The sequence below is a fragment of the Perissodus microlepis genome, chromosome 17 (genome assembly GCF_051167445.1).
Source record: "Perissodus microlepis isolate ML-2025 ecotype Zambia chromosome 17, ASM5116744v1, whole genome shotgun sequence".
Classification (NCBI taxonomy): domain Eukaryota; kingdom Metazoa; phylum Chordata; class Actinopteri; order Cichliformes; family Cichlidae; genus Perissodus; species Perissodus microlepis.
Window position 1 is genome coordinate 32,676,075 of NC_140477.1, and position 14,283 is coordinate 32,690,357.

General features: G+C 41.2%; 2 protein-coding genes across 4 annotated transcripts in view; one reads left to right on the forward strand and one right to left on the reverse strand.

Moving 5' to 3' along the window:
• raver2 (ribonucleoprotein, PTB-binding 2) overlaps positions 1-12,245 on the forward strand; it is a 101,260-nt gene extending 89,015 nt beyond the window's left edge. The window contains exons 13-16 of the mRNA XM_084910039.1: positions 581-691; positions 1,762-1,863; positions 3,182-3,400; positions 4,971-12,245. Coding sequence (XP_084766165.1) covers positions 581-691; positions 1,762-1,863; positions 3,182-3,400; positions 4,971-5,111 — 573 coding nt within the window. The 3' untranslated portion in view covers positions 5,112-12,245. The remainder of the gene's footprint in view (positions 1-580; positions 692-1,761; positions 1,864-3,181; positions 3,401-4,970) is intronic.
• Positions 12,070-14,283, reverse strand: part of jak1 (Janus kinase 1) — a 37,672-nt gene continuing 35,458 nt past the window's right edge. For all 3 annotated transcript variants that reach the window (XM_084910032.1, XM_084910031.1, XM_084910030.1), the window contains exon 25: positions 12,070-13,794. In XM_084910032.1, coding sequence (XP_084766158.1) covers positions 13,651-13,794 — 144 coding nt within the window. In that variant the 3' untranslated portion in view covers positions 12,070-13,650. The remainder of the gene's footprint in view (positions 13,795-14,283) is intronic.

Here is a 14,283-nt window from a genome sequence, read left to right on the forward strand (position 1 = left end):
ATTGATGCATGTGTTGCTGAGTAGATGGATGGATACACAAAGCGCGGCTGGATGGGTGCAGCAGAGACAGGATGAGCTGTAACTAGGGGAGGCAGGGTGGTGGAAGAGATGGGAATGGGTATGGATATTTGGACAGACAGAATGAGAGTGGATTTGGCAGCGAGCACTGCGTGTCTCCATCTGTCCCTGCTCTCCTTCTCACGCCTAACACTCCACTCAGAACAAGTCCCAAAGCCCTTCTACTGCTTGTTTGTCATCTTTCTTTCTCTTTCTTTTTTGCGCTTCTTCCTCCTCCAGCAGTAGGTGACATATCTGATGCTCGCAGCAAGTACCAAACCCCATTTGAAATGTTAATTACACTCTACTCATCCAAACAAATGAGTCATGATTAGATAACCAATAAAACGGTCGGTTTAATTTGTCTGGAAAGACAAAGACAGAGGAGCGAAACGCTGGAGAGCAGGAACAATACTTAATGAGACGCATAAAAAAAATTAAAAGGTGGCAAAGAAAAAAAAAAAAACAATCACGCAAAGACAAGAAAGCACTGTTCATGCTTGGTAATGTGTGTGTGTCGTAGGAGGCCATGCAGCAGTGGTACCAGCACTATCAGGCGGCACAAGCCCACAGCTACAGCACTGCCGCGCCACAGGACAGCACGGCCGCAGACTACAGCAAGGAGCACACTCAGGTGGCAAACACACACCTGTTTGTGACCGTGTGGGATTTGTGCCACGTGTTGTTTTTTGTTTGATCCATGTATTTCCATGTAAATGTATTTCCTTCATTTCTCCATCCTCGCATCAGAGTCCTGTCCACTTCAGTTTGCTGTAAATGTGTTCTTTGTGCAAGCAACTTAAAATATTTTGCAACTAACAAAAAGTAGCTGCGGTGCTAAAAAATAAAATGAAAGGAACACTTTTTAATCAGTGTAGCATCAGGTCAGTTAAACTTCTGGGATATTGATCTGGTCAGTAGCAGAGGGGGTTGTTAATCAGTTTCAGCTGCTTTAGTGTTAATGAAATTAACAACAGGTGCACTGGAGGAGCAACAATGAGACAACCACCAAAACAGGAATTGTTTTACAGCTGGAGGTCACTCACAGTCTTTCCCTCCTCATCTTTTCTGACTGTTTGACGCTAGTTTTGTATTTGGCTAGGGTCAGTGTCGCTACTGTTAGCGTGAGGTGATACCTGGACCCTGCAGAGGTTGCACGTGTAGTCCAACTCCTCCAGGATGGCATATGGCCAGAAGGTTTTCTGTGTCTCCCAGCACAGTCTTAAGAACATGAAGGAGATTCCAAAGACAAGGCCCTTAACACGGACAACCTAAGTCTGTGAATGCGTTAACTTGAGAACAGGGCGACATAGGAATTTCAATTTGCTACCATAGGCGCATCTACTTAAAATCCTGAATGAATTCCACTCTCAGTGACGTCGACCTCAACATCAAGGTCAGAGGTCAAGTTTGGGAACAAACGTAGGAGGGGTAGTACTGGCCGCTGCCATTTTTTCACTTTTATAAAAAATGTTTTGTTTGTTTTGAATTCAGCCCTCTGTAGGTTCAATATTTTCATTTCCATCACATCCTTTTATTCCTAACACGTTACCCAGTCCAAATTCGGTATGAATATCCAGCATGATTTTTTTCCCTTTGAGATCTAATTTGTTCCTTTAAAAATTAAAGTGTTCCTTTAATTTTTTTGAGCAGTGTAAAAAAAACACAACAAAACTACAATGGATGTGAAATCTTGTTTTCTAGACTCCAGCTGTGTCCACCTATGGAGATTACAGTTCCTACATGCAGGCAGTCACTCAATACTACTCCCAGCCAGCAACAGCCAATCAGGGCTACGCCAGCAAGGTAAACACACACACACACACACGCACACCATAAACTCTTTGAAACACACATGGCTCCCTTGACCAGGTCTTATCCCTCAACTAGCTGCTTGGAAAAGAAGAGAAAACAAAATCCTGTGCACAAGTATACGCATGAACAAGCACGCACACGCACACACACACACACACACACACACACACACACACACACACACACACACACACACACACACACACACCCAGCCTCCGTAGCCATTCACTTCAGTTATCATGCATGTATCAGCAAAGCTAACGAACCCAGCGTGTCCCAGGGATAAGCATTTTTACACAAGTTATTCATTTGTCTTCTTAAATTAGTTAGAACATACAAATAATTCATATTAGGGTAAGATAAGCTCATTTAGATTGTCTGTGACCATACGGACACACACACACACACAGATACAAAGTGAAGCTCTTGAAAAATTCAAACAGCTTCCTATCCTGCAGACAGAGTGAAAGCTATCTACACGCGCTGGCACTAACATGAAGTTCATCCGCATGTTTATTTGGAGAGGTTGACCTCTCGGCGACACCGATACCCTGTTAGAGGGAACGCATCACTCTGCACCCAGCAGCTGATCCCAGCCGTCTCCACACACAATGAGCAGCCAAATCCAGGCTTATCTGCTGCTGCTGGAGGATGTGAGCATATGTGCATTACTTGTGGGGGGACATAGATCAGTTTCACGTTGTGATGAATCGGGGACTCGCCTCCCTTTTGGGGACTAAAAGTCTCTTTGAGGTAAATCATAAATGCTTTTTGGTGGAATAATTAGTTAGAGTAAGGCTCCAGGATGAATAAGTATAAGGCAAAAGTAATGTCCTCTGACGTAATGGAAACACGACTGCATGTAAGATGTTTTCTTAGAAGATGATGTCATAGATCTTATTGCACAGCTGGCTTGGACCCTGGCGTCCTGAGCTCGTGGAAATTTTGATAACTCTGCCTGAGAAATCCTTCGTATCATTTGACAAAGGCGTTACATTGAGCTGTGTATATGTCGGCATGAATATTTTGATTTGGGATGGTTGCCTCGGAGAGTAAGCCCCTGTGACAGGAAGCCGGTTGAATGAGCCTGCCTGATATGCCTCATAACAGACACTAGAGGGCAGAAAAGCTAACATGAATAAAACACTTTTGTCAATTATTTTCTCATGTTATGAGATTCTGTCAGCACCTAAACAGTAACACGGCAACAAAAAATGGCTTCAGAGACCATTTTCCTTGGTGTCCTGAGTATACCTTTGAATCGTATCAATAAATAAGCTACTACTATTTGTTTCTGTGTTTCCTGTAGGAGGTGGAGGTGTGTAAGCCTCTGGGAGTGTCTCTGCACGCGGTCAGTAATGGCGCGGCTCCTCCCCCGGCCGTCCTACCTGCCGCCGCTGTGCTCCCAGCTTACAGCACGCTGCCCTTAATGCCCGGCTTCCTCGGGGCACCGCACCCATCTGCGGCCGCACCGAACCCTGTCACACACGCACACACCGCTGCTGCGGACTGGAACACCTATTACTATGTAAGTAAAGAACAATCCATGATCTCGTATCAGACACGAAACACATTTTTTGGTCTCCATTCTTTTAGGGGTTTTTTTCTCCTTCCTTTTCATTTCTTTTTGAAATCATGACACACTCGTCTTGGGCCAAATAACAACAATTCAACATTTCATATTGCAGCTAAGTGAAATGTTGATTGTTGTTTCCTCACAGCTTCTGATATTAGAGCGCTGCACTCGTTGTTGACAGTGGGGATCTGGGAGGAGGGGGTTGCTGCTCATCCTGCTGAATTGAAAAGTGATATATTGTGCTAACCTTTTCTGTATGCCTTTATGTGTAGTAGGGCAATTGTTGCTAGTATAAGAAATATGTGTAGAGATTATTGTCTGTACTGCAGGAGTATTTGTCTGTGGTTAGCTTTAAAAAAAAGAGTTGCTGAGGGTGCGACTGCTTTACAACAAACGCAGAGAAATTGCTGGGATGTGGCTCTATGCTCCCTGCATAGATGTTTCAAATTAAAAGCTGCTATACTGGGTCAAACGTTACAATCCGTTCCTTTCCTTGTAGGCCTTTTAATGTGAAAGAAGAACAGGAAATAGGCACTTTAGACTGAAACAAACACAAAAACAGTAACTAAAAACAATAAAGCTGAGCTCCAGGCAGCAGTGTGACATGTACAGATTGATGTCAGTGCTGCCAGTGATTTAAATACCAGTTCTCATTTGAAGCTCTGTGCTGGTCATCATTAGCTGCAAGTAGCTCCACACGTTTCTGCTTTCAAACCTAACAGTGCAGTGTTAGAAAGGCTGCTTGCTAAAAATTTATTTCCTCTTTTTTCTCTCTTAAGTCAACCAGTAGACTACCATTCAGTGCAGCTTTTATTTATGTTTTTCCCTGCATAGTTGAAGGCCGTTAAAGCCACTCAAGGAGACACGGAGGTGGAAGAGATTCACAGAGCGCGAGAGAGTGCACAGTGACGTAAACAGACCGGGGCCAGACGTCTGAGCTAAGCGTCATCTCCTCAAAGATTTGCATTTGTTTGTGCTACTACACACAAATGCATGCAAATTCAGGATTTTTGCTTATTCGTCAAAATTGCACAAACCTGTACGCTTCTTTGTCACCGACCTTCTATGTTAGTTGATCATTTCAGTAATTTGGGGTTAATCTCCTGCAGATCGTTAGCAAGGCTGCACTTGTTTTAGTAAGATGCAGAAAACAAAATGTTTAGTGACTTGGTTTTTTTTATGTCAAGTAATACACTGACCACAGAAACTTGTAGTAGTGGACAACCGAAGTCCCGAGATGAATTAAATGAATAAAACAAAATTTTCAGCTTCTCTCTGTGAAGTGGCAGTTGTGACAATATATTTTTGGTAAAATGGTCTGAAACCAAGAGTAATATTCCCGGGATAAACAATAAACCCTTTCATGATAATAAAAAAAGATTTCCTTAGTATTTGAAAATGAAATATATGGTTTTTATCGGTGACTTTCCAACTATAAGTGTTTTCATACACGTCCAGGTCAAATGTCCATAATCCCTCCTCACCTCTGCCTCCCGTTCTCTTCTTGTTTCTAACCCATCAGAACCAGACGAGGGGCCATAAGAGGGAGTATCCTCAGCTGGCAGTGCAGGAAGTTACGGCATCCGATGCGGCCTACATCGGGCAGCACTCGCAAGGCCTGGGGGGGCAGTACGCTGACTACTTTAAGAGGAAGAGGCTCTAGTTTGAACCGAACCACCTTGAAGCCTAAAAGCTTAGAGGAGGGAGGCGCAAACAGCTGGATGTCTGCTGGATGTCACAGCTCCCTCTAGTGGCCTTTCTGTGGCTGCCATTTTGCAGTCCTACAAAAGTCAGTGTTGAGTTTGAAAGATTTAGGTTTGCAGATGGCTCGAGTGAAATGAAGCCATAGTGCTCTTTGATCTTGGCACGTATGTACACACACGCACACACACACATATATATACACACAGTGTTATTTTTGTCCTGTTCAAGCCTTAACTCTTTAACTTAAGCTGTTGTTTCACAGTCAGTGTGTTAACTGTACTTAACTACTATTATCTTGTACAATTTTTCTAATATATCATGTAAATTGAAGTATATTGCATCTGTATGTACAAGCAGCTTTTGTATTTGCAAGCAGGGCGGCCCGCCGTCTGCCTCTGAAACTGTCTTAGGACTGGCCATGCAGCCAGCTACCCCACCCCCCCTCCCCCCATCCCAGTCTCCCTTTCTTTTCAAAAGACTGAACGTGTCTGATGTCGCACACTCGCCCTTTGATTTGTCAGCCAGTCTGACATCTTTTTGTTCTCGCTTCCCTCTTTTTTCTCTTTTCTTTTTATTAGACCAGGTTACTCTTTAACCCCCCCCCCTCCGAGACTTAGAGTACGCGTGTGTGCGTATTTATGCGAGTGTGTGTGTGCCGCTCTGCTGTATCTGTAGGAAATGTCAGCCATTTCAATCCCAATGTTTGGGAGCACATCAGGAAAAAAAAGGGCCTAAACCAATCAAAGCCCTTAATTTAAAGCTTCCCTCAATGAATGGACTTTTCTTACAATGACTGGATGGATAATAAAAGGCTGGTGTAAATAGTGCAGTGTAATACAGAATATATAAAGCCATGTGTAACAGACAATATCACATACAATGGATGTTTCTGAGCTCCTCTGCGAGCCTGTTGTACAACATGAATGAAGGTAAAACCTTTTAGTGTCTGATTTGTTTTGTTTATACCTATACTGTTATATATTTGTAATATAATAATATTACAAGGCAATTCAAGTAATTTACTAATCAAAGCAGGTTTCGAGTGTGTTTGCTTTTGCGAATAAAGTTGTACTCAAATCGCTGTTAAAAAACATGTGCTGTTGCTTCTCTCGTGAGTAGCAAATCTTAGCTGGATGAAATGATCAACTGATGGCTGGCAGTGGTGAAACAGCTTCAGGATCACCTTTAAAAAACAATATAAGCGGTTTGTTTTTAGCCAAAAACAAAAGCATTTAGTCATTACTGAGAGATTTAACTGGCAGTGACATTGGAAAGTCATTTTGGATACATTTGCATGGTGTGCATATTGCATAAGTCGCTGTTATAATAAAACAGTAAGATTGTATGCTGTATAAGATGGTCTGTACGGTTTTCAGCTCTTTTCTTTTTCTTTTTTTTGCACACGAGATGCTACTAACATGCTGCTTTGCATGTGAGTTTCTGCACTTTAATTTCATGCTTGTAGGGAGGGTCTTCTTTATGTGTGTGTTTTGGGGTAAATTATCAAAGTGGACCTATTCTGCTCATTACCACCATTGACAATCTTGGACTCTGCTAGAGTAGCTTTGCATGATTTACAGGCTTACACTGGGCTTCATCCCCTGACTGAAAAAAGACCACGCCCCCTCTTTAGATTGACTTTATTCTGATTGGTCCTCAAAAACAAAATGCCTGATTATTTGAAAATATGTTCATATTTCATATGAGCACACACTATTGTCACAGCATAGATGCTGTATGTGATGAAGAAAACCATAATAGGTCCACTTTAATGTGCATTTTTCTGCTGGTGAGATATTTGTGGCACAGGCAGTATCCAGGCAATTTGTGCAGTGTTCATTACAGAGGAGAGGTTTTACTTTTTATTCATAATTTTAGGATTCATTGGATTTTAGGTTTGTGCATGCGGCCCTCTGTGTCTAACAAACTGGCAATAACTAAGGTTCGCACTTCTCCTGCTGGAAGGTTGAATGTAGAACTTGTGCAGAAGTTTGCAGTGTAAACAATCTTGCCGTTCGCGCAGCGCAAAGTGAAACTTTTCTCCTCTTTCCTGTCTGTCTTCACGTTCTGCTCAAAATGGGGAAAAAAAAAACAACGGTAAATTAAGGGCAATAAACACGCAAGCTCGCCTTCCTGTTTTCCGTTCCGTCTTTGTCTGCTTTCTGTGGTTTGCAATAAATGGACTCTCACGTGCTCCATGATGTCGCAGGTCTTCAGATTACAGTGAAGCCAGTGAAAACTGTCGCACAACTTCCCCATCTCACAGCTCCGCCCCATTTTATCGGACCGCCTCTTTTCTTATCATTATTATTATTTTATTAGCCATTTAAAGGCTATGAAACTTTAAGATGGGCCAAAACATTCCCCTAAACCTCTCTTTGAAGTTCATTTTGAGAACATGGGTGCAACCCTGAATACAGCAGCAGCTTTATATACCTGCACAAACTGAAAAGTCACCAGGCAGAAATCTTGTAACTAAAGCTGGGACTCAAAACACCTCTCATGGAGCCTAATCATCATCCAAATGATTAAAGTGGCCTTATTCTGCTCATACCTCCACGTTGTTGATCTTGGACTCTAGAGTAGCTTTGCATGATTCTCAGCTTACACTAGGCTTCATCCACGGACTTAAAAACTCTACCCTCCCTTCTGATTGGCCGGTTCTGGGAAACAAAAGGTGTACACGTGGAGAGCTGCGTGGCACAGAGGTGGAGGAGTAGAGCAGTTGAAACCATGTGAGCATTCTCACACCATATGTCTGTCCCAGTACCCCCCCGTTATATACCTGTACATTTAAAGGCACAGCAGCGATATGAATTTGCACATTAGATAAATTCATTATCTGCTGAGCTGTTCTCGTAGACGGCTCGTTTGTTAGAAATTAAGGAGAGTGAACCTCATTTGGCCCATGAAGTCTGTGTCAGCAGTCAAATCAGCTTTCACGTGACCCTTTCAAGCACTTCTTTTAATAGATTACTTTCCCCCCTGCTGTACTGTGCTTTGCTCTGGTGTCCTGTGAATCAGCTCAAAGTGCTTCAGTAGATTTTATGGCGATGTGGTCGTCTGGACTAGTTGGCTGTGCGACCTGTCTCGGGGCCACAGTTTGATTTTCTTCCCAGCACCGAGTGCTTTAAAATAAAATAAAATAAAATAAAATAAAGGCAGCCAGCTGGACTCCAGCTCTGCTCTTCTTCTTTTTTTGTCAGGTGACAGCTCTCACCTTCACCTCTTTTAAGTTAGAAGCGCCCGTCTATGTCAGCCTCTATGTGTGTGTTATGAGCAAGGCCTTTTGTAGATGAACAGCTGAGGCAGCAGACTTTAAAATGCACTGTTTGCTTTTCTGCTCTCCTGTCTGTCTGTCTGTCCAGTCTGGATCCTCTTACTAAAGTCAGTGACGCCTGAATTATTTTAGTGGTTTTTCATCAGTTGTGTCATCTTTTTTTATCTGCGTAGTGTCGTTACTATGTACAATATTGCAGAACGTCTGAAAACTGTGGACTAAATCCATTCAATTTCATGAAGCTTGGATCTTTTAGACCTTGTTTTCTATCACAGAAGTACCTATAAACAAAGTACATGTTTATTTATTTATAAAACTTCCCAGAAAATGTATTCAAATTCAGGAGGGAATTGTCTGAATAGTTTGGAACTCAGCCCCCAATAATCTAAGTGAAGAAATGAGATTCAGTGCAGTACCATTGTTTGAATGTACTGGTTAATTAAGACTTGGCAGTAATTCTATTCTTCTTCTCATATTTCAGGGTTAGCCATGTTAGCCGGTGTAACATTAAACAGGTGGCATTGTTGAGCTAACACACCCCGCTGTCCTTCTCTGCCCAGTTCACACAGACCTTGTCCTTCCACTATTCAAGCTTTTATTCGTCAGCCACTGGGGATAAACAGAGCAAACGTGTTCTGTAAGAAGTGTTTTTAGTTATTGATTACATTTGCATCTAATAGAAGTATGCAGAGGCCCCTTTAGACTAAGCACATAAGTGTGAGAAAGCACAACAATGAAGTTAAACATGCAAAAACACAAAGGTTACAAGAGAAATTGTTACAGTCCCAGGATCTTTAAAGGGCACTAATAAGGAGCAGTGCTACAAGGCCCATCAGGCTCATAAACTGTAAATAAAAGATGGGCCTGTGAAAAGTCGACCTGCATTTTTTTAAAATGTTCATGGCCAGCAGGGGGCGACTCCTCTGGTTTAAGAAAACGATCCTACTTTTTTGCTCTTGAGGTCTCACTGTCTTTTTCAGGTCGTCTTCAGTGTGTGTATTTTAGTAAAGTGTGATTCTATTTGTAGTGAAATGAAAAAACAGGATATGATTTCAGTACTGACTTTGTAATTGACGTGCTGCCGTGTGGTTTCTAATTTAAACCATTGCAGCTTCACTAAACTGTGAAAGCTATCCCACAAAACAGCATCCATTTTTGTTTGCTTAATATACAGTGTACAGTTGTTCCTCTTCTCTGTCTTCACCTGTCTGCGCAGGTCAAAGAGTCCATCCTGTGTGCTGGTGTCTGTTTTTGTAGCGCTTCACCTGTTTGTTTGGGATGTCTAGATTTAGGCTTTTTCCCTTTTTTCCTCTCTCCCTGTTTTGTCCTTTGGGGCTGCTACAGAAACAGCTACACCATCCTCACTTCAAGCCCAGAGTTATTTTTATTTTTTTAGCTCTTCCTTCGCTTCTGCTTTGTTCGTGAACATCGCACATCTACCAATAGCAGATATGCATCGTTAAACTGTGTTTGCCACAGCTTCCAAACTTCCATTTGTCATCCCTTCAGTAAATACCTCCCTTGTTTCGAAGCTTTCTTAACGTTCCTGAATTTGCACATTATGAGTTGAGCCGGCGGGGTGAATTTAGCTGGCGCTGTGTACGCGCTTATGGGGCTGAAGCTCTCTAAAAATGGGCTTCTGGCAGCTAATGGGAGTAAGGAGAGACGGGCTGAAAGAAAGAGAGCGATGGATAAACAACTCCAGCTGCCTTCAGCTACTCAGCCTGCAGGAATATCTTTTTCTTTTTTTAAAATTCTGTCTCCTTGCTCAGTGATGTGTTTCTGTCTGCCAGACTCCTGCATGTTGCATGTACCTGTAGAGCTGTCACACACACACATACTCATACTCCAGCACACTGGAAAATGTCTCCTCTCATTTGGTAGAGTATGAGTATTAGATTGACTCTCGAACACCATTTCCCCCCTTCGCTCTGGCACAGTTCTTCTATTTAGAGCTGAATCTTGATGAAGACATAATAAGACATTCATATAATTAGGCGTGTTATTTTATCGCCTGTAGAGTGAATCATCCAGCCTCCTCAACAAACCCAGAAAAACATTTATGTGCTCTGACAAAGGTTCGACAGCAGCCTTAACTGTGGACTGAGAGACGTAACTTGGACATGACTGAATACTCAGTAGCCTTCAGCCTTCAAACAGAAAGCAGAAACCGTGACACGTCTGGCAGTTTCACACAGCTGAAGATGATACACTGCAGTGAATGCAGTCTGTGTCTGTGTAAACACATACACCAGGGGGTGCTGTGGTGCTGGCTCTGTTCAATTAACTTTTATTTATACAAATAGTGCTTTATATTAAGGTAAAGACCCTACAACAATCACATGACCCCATATAAGCAAGAGCTTTGGCAACAGTGGGAAGGAAAAACTCCCCTTTAACAGGAAGACTGTGAGGAAAACAGGACAAAAGGCACATTGTTAATACTTAATGATTTGTGCTAACAGTAGGATTTTTGGGGAGAATTACAGGCTTTTGGTTTCACTGTGCCTGAACCAAACCTTTGCATTCTGGAGAGTTTTTAATTTGTGCATTCAAATGCTTGGTGCAGTGTAGTAACTCAACATTTTTGACTTTGTCATTTGCCTCCCATCACAACCTACAGGTCAAGATTCACTGGTGTCACTTCTCTTTTCTCTATGTTGTAAAAAAAAGAAAAAAAAGAACCTGTGTTGCAATATTATAATCTTCCTCCCAACATTCACAGTACAAATAGTATTTTTAAGGCTTTCACTAATGTTGAGTTCCAGTTCCTTTTTTTTGTTATTGATTATTGTTATATGGCTTAGATTGATAAGATAAAGGGCAGTTTCTTTATTTTCTGTGCCTCTCTGTACCACCAGCTACATGTGACGGCCTCCTGACGATTGTACATGTGAACTAAAGGATGCTCTCCAGTCTTGTGTTGCGTGGTTGATTTTTAGACTTTAGAGCTCTGGATAAACTATGTGCAAATGCAACTTTAACAAAAAAAAAGGAGTTGTTAATAGTCTGGAGCTATATAAATGACATGAAAAACAGTCGGGCTGATTGTCTGAGAGCTCCGTTTCCATTAGAATAGAAAATGTTGTGTCTTGTGCAGTTTAGCTGAATTGTGATTTTGTTTGTAGAATTTGCACAAACACAGCCAAATCCACAATTTTCTTTCTTTCTTTCTGTTCTTGTGTAAACCGAGCTCCCTCTCAGCATCAGTGCGATGCCTCTGTACTCAATATGTATCCTGCGTATTACACAAGACCAGCGTTGATGCTGGACTTTGCAATAGTGAATGACTGCGTGTGTGTGTTGATCACAAAGCTTTGCAATACTAAATTATTTCTGAGGGTTTTTTTCTAACACATTTTAATGGCTGTAGATGAATCTAGGATTTGCTGTTGCTTATTGCTTTGTAAACAGCTTCTGCTTTTTAAGTATGTGGAGTTTATTTTGTTTTGTTTTTTTCTGACCTGAAATATACATTAGATTTTGCAAAAATTTTATATCACACTTACATTGATATTGTTTTACTGTGAATAAGGTCTTTCTAGAGCAATCTTAGCATGCCTACTTGCAAACTGTAATGTACAGAACCAGCTGTTTTCAGAAGGTGATGATACTGAATTTGGACTGACAGACAAAACACGACACAAACATTGATTTTATTTATTTTTTCATGGTGTATTTATGGATCATTTTAAATTCCATAAGTTATACTTACATCTTTTTTTTTTTTGAAAAATATATATTTCTTTTCTCTTATTTAGAGCAGAAGGAATTGTCTTTTACATTCCTAAATAAAATGTGGGCTGAAGCACATCCCTCTCCTGTTGTTGTCGCCTTTATGTAGACTCTACTGTTTCTGGGGTTGTTATATATGACTGAGTGCAAAGTTTCTGGCTGCATATCTAAAGCCCTTTGCTCAAATGATACAACATACACATGGATAAATGCACGTATACACTGGAAAATGCACAGACGATATGACTGTTGGAGAAATTATACTTTTTTAGCAAATTGGGGGGGGGGGGGAAGGCATGCACACAATGTATAAAATCACCACTTTTGCTTTTGTTACATCATCTAAACTTCCTTCACAGACAATCCACAGTAGTGAGAATTGGCTCTAAAATGAGTCTATGTATTTGATATATAATATTTGTGGTTCAGACTAAAAGCCCCATAACATCAGAGAAAAGGAAAAGTATAGTTGTACTGCCCTCAAGTGCCTCTCGCAAGTATTGTACTCACAAATAACAGTCGACTGTTAAGATATAACCGATCCATCCATTACATCAAAAGAACAGAAAAAATAACAGATTTTCTGTTCTTGTGCAAACGCAGTGCTTGCATTTTTTCAAATGGTCCACAAAATTCCCAAAACACTCAAAAGATTTTGCTTAATTTTTTTGTTAATCAGGAAAAAAACGTGAAATTACAAGTAAGAACTGATGGTTTTTAACCGTGCAAATATTTAATCTGTAAAACAGTCACAACAGTGGGGTGGAAGGAAAAATGCTGACTGACTACTGGCTCTAATGACATGCCACTTCTCTGTGACTGCATGTGCACATCACGAACAGCAAATCCAGATGTTTATCACACATAATTCCTAGGCTCAAATCTGGCAAGTTTCTCCCAAAAAGAGGAGTCCATAAAACAAAACAGCAGTGGCACAAAACTCTGAAGCCACAGCTTGGATATCTGTGGTTATGTTCCATCTTCTTTATCCCATCCATCCATCCATCCACGTGAGCTTTTCTAGCGTGATTTTGCCAGCTATCCATCCGAAATAAGGCTGTGATGTAACCATTAAATGCAGGCATAAAAGAGTCCCTTCCTTGACCTTTTTAAAAAATCTTTCCATTGTCCATCATCAAGAGTCCTGCATAATTCGAAGGTCTTTGGGCCACAAGACAGTGCAAATCGTTTATAATATTCAAGACAGCTGGAAGTAAGCGATCAGGTCATGTAGTATAGAATAGGCTAAAATATTTTTCTAATACTCTTAATTGAAAACACAAAATCTGAATATATGTGAAATAAAAACCTTAAAAAATATAGCAGACTATGGCATGGTAGTTAAAAGTTTAAACATGAGTATGAAGGAGCGTGACTTTACAATAAAGCTGCACAAGCAGATGCTGATCTGAAGGAGGGGCGGGGGTCAGGATCTCCATTTGCATCCAGACTGGCAAGCAAAGTCAGCTTCACTGCAAGCGCCTCAGAAAGTTGGTTGGCTGTTTTGTTGCTGCTGCTGCTGCTGTTGGGCGAGCTGTTGAGCGGTGGTGAGCTCCTCGATCAGGCGCTTGAAGGTGATCCTCCTCTCGGGTGACTGCTCCCAGCATCTTCGCATCAGCTCATACACCTGTCAGGGAAAAAGAAGTTTTGTTAAAAATTAAAAATCTAACAAAACTGCAGCAGCTCTGACTCGCTACACTTTTACATCTGATGCTGTCAGGTTTCCTTGGACGGATGCTTAAATGCCTGCAACCTCAGTGTGACCTGACTGCATGTTAAAACTCACTGAATCATTTTCATTTAACATAAAACCAAAGATTACAATTAAAACCGTTCACTATTTAGTTCTGCTTAAATAGGTTAGGAAAGAAATGAGTGCCCCTTTACTGAAGTATGCCATAAAAGCACAGTGAAGATACTGCTATTATTAGCAATATTTCAGGAAGTCAATCCACATCTCGTGTAAATCAGACATTTCTACAGAAACCGACATCAGCAGTTTCTGTAGCAATGTCTGAAAAAGATATCTAAAACCAGCATCGGTGGTTAACGGTTCTTCTTTAAAAAGCGAAGTTATGAAAGAAACACAGTTTGTGAGTGAAAAACTGGTGATTGC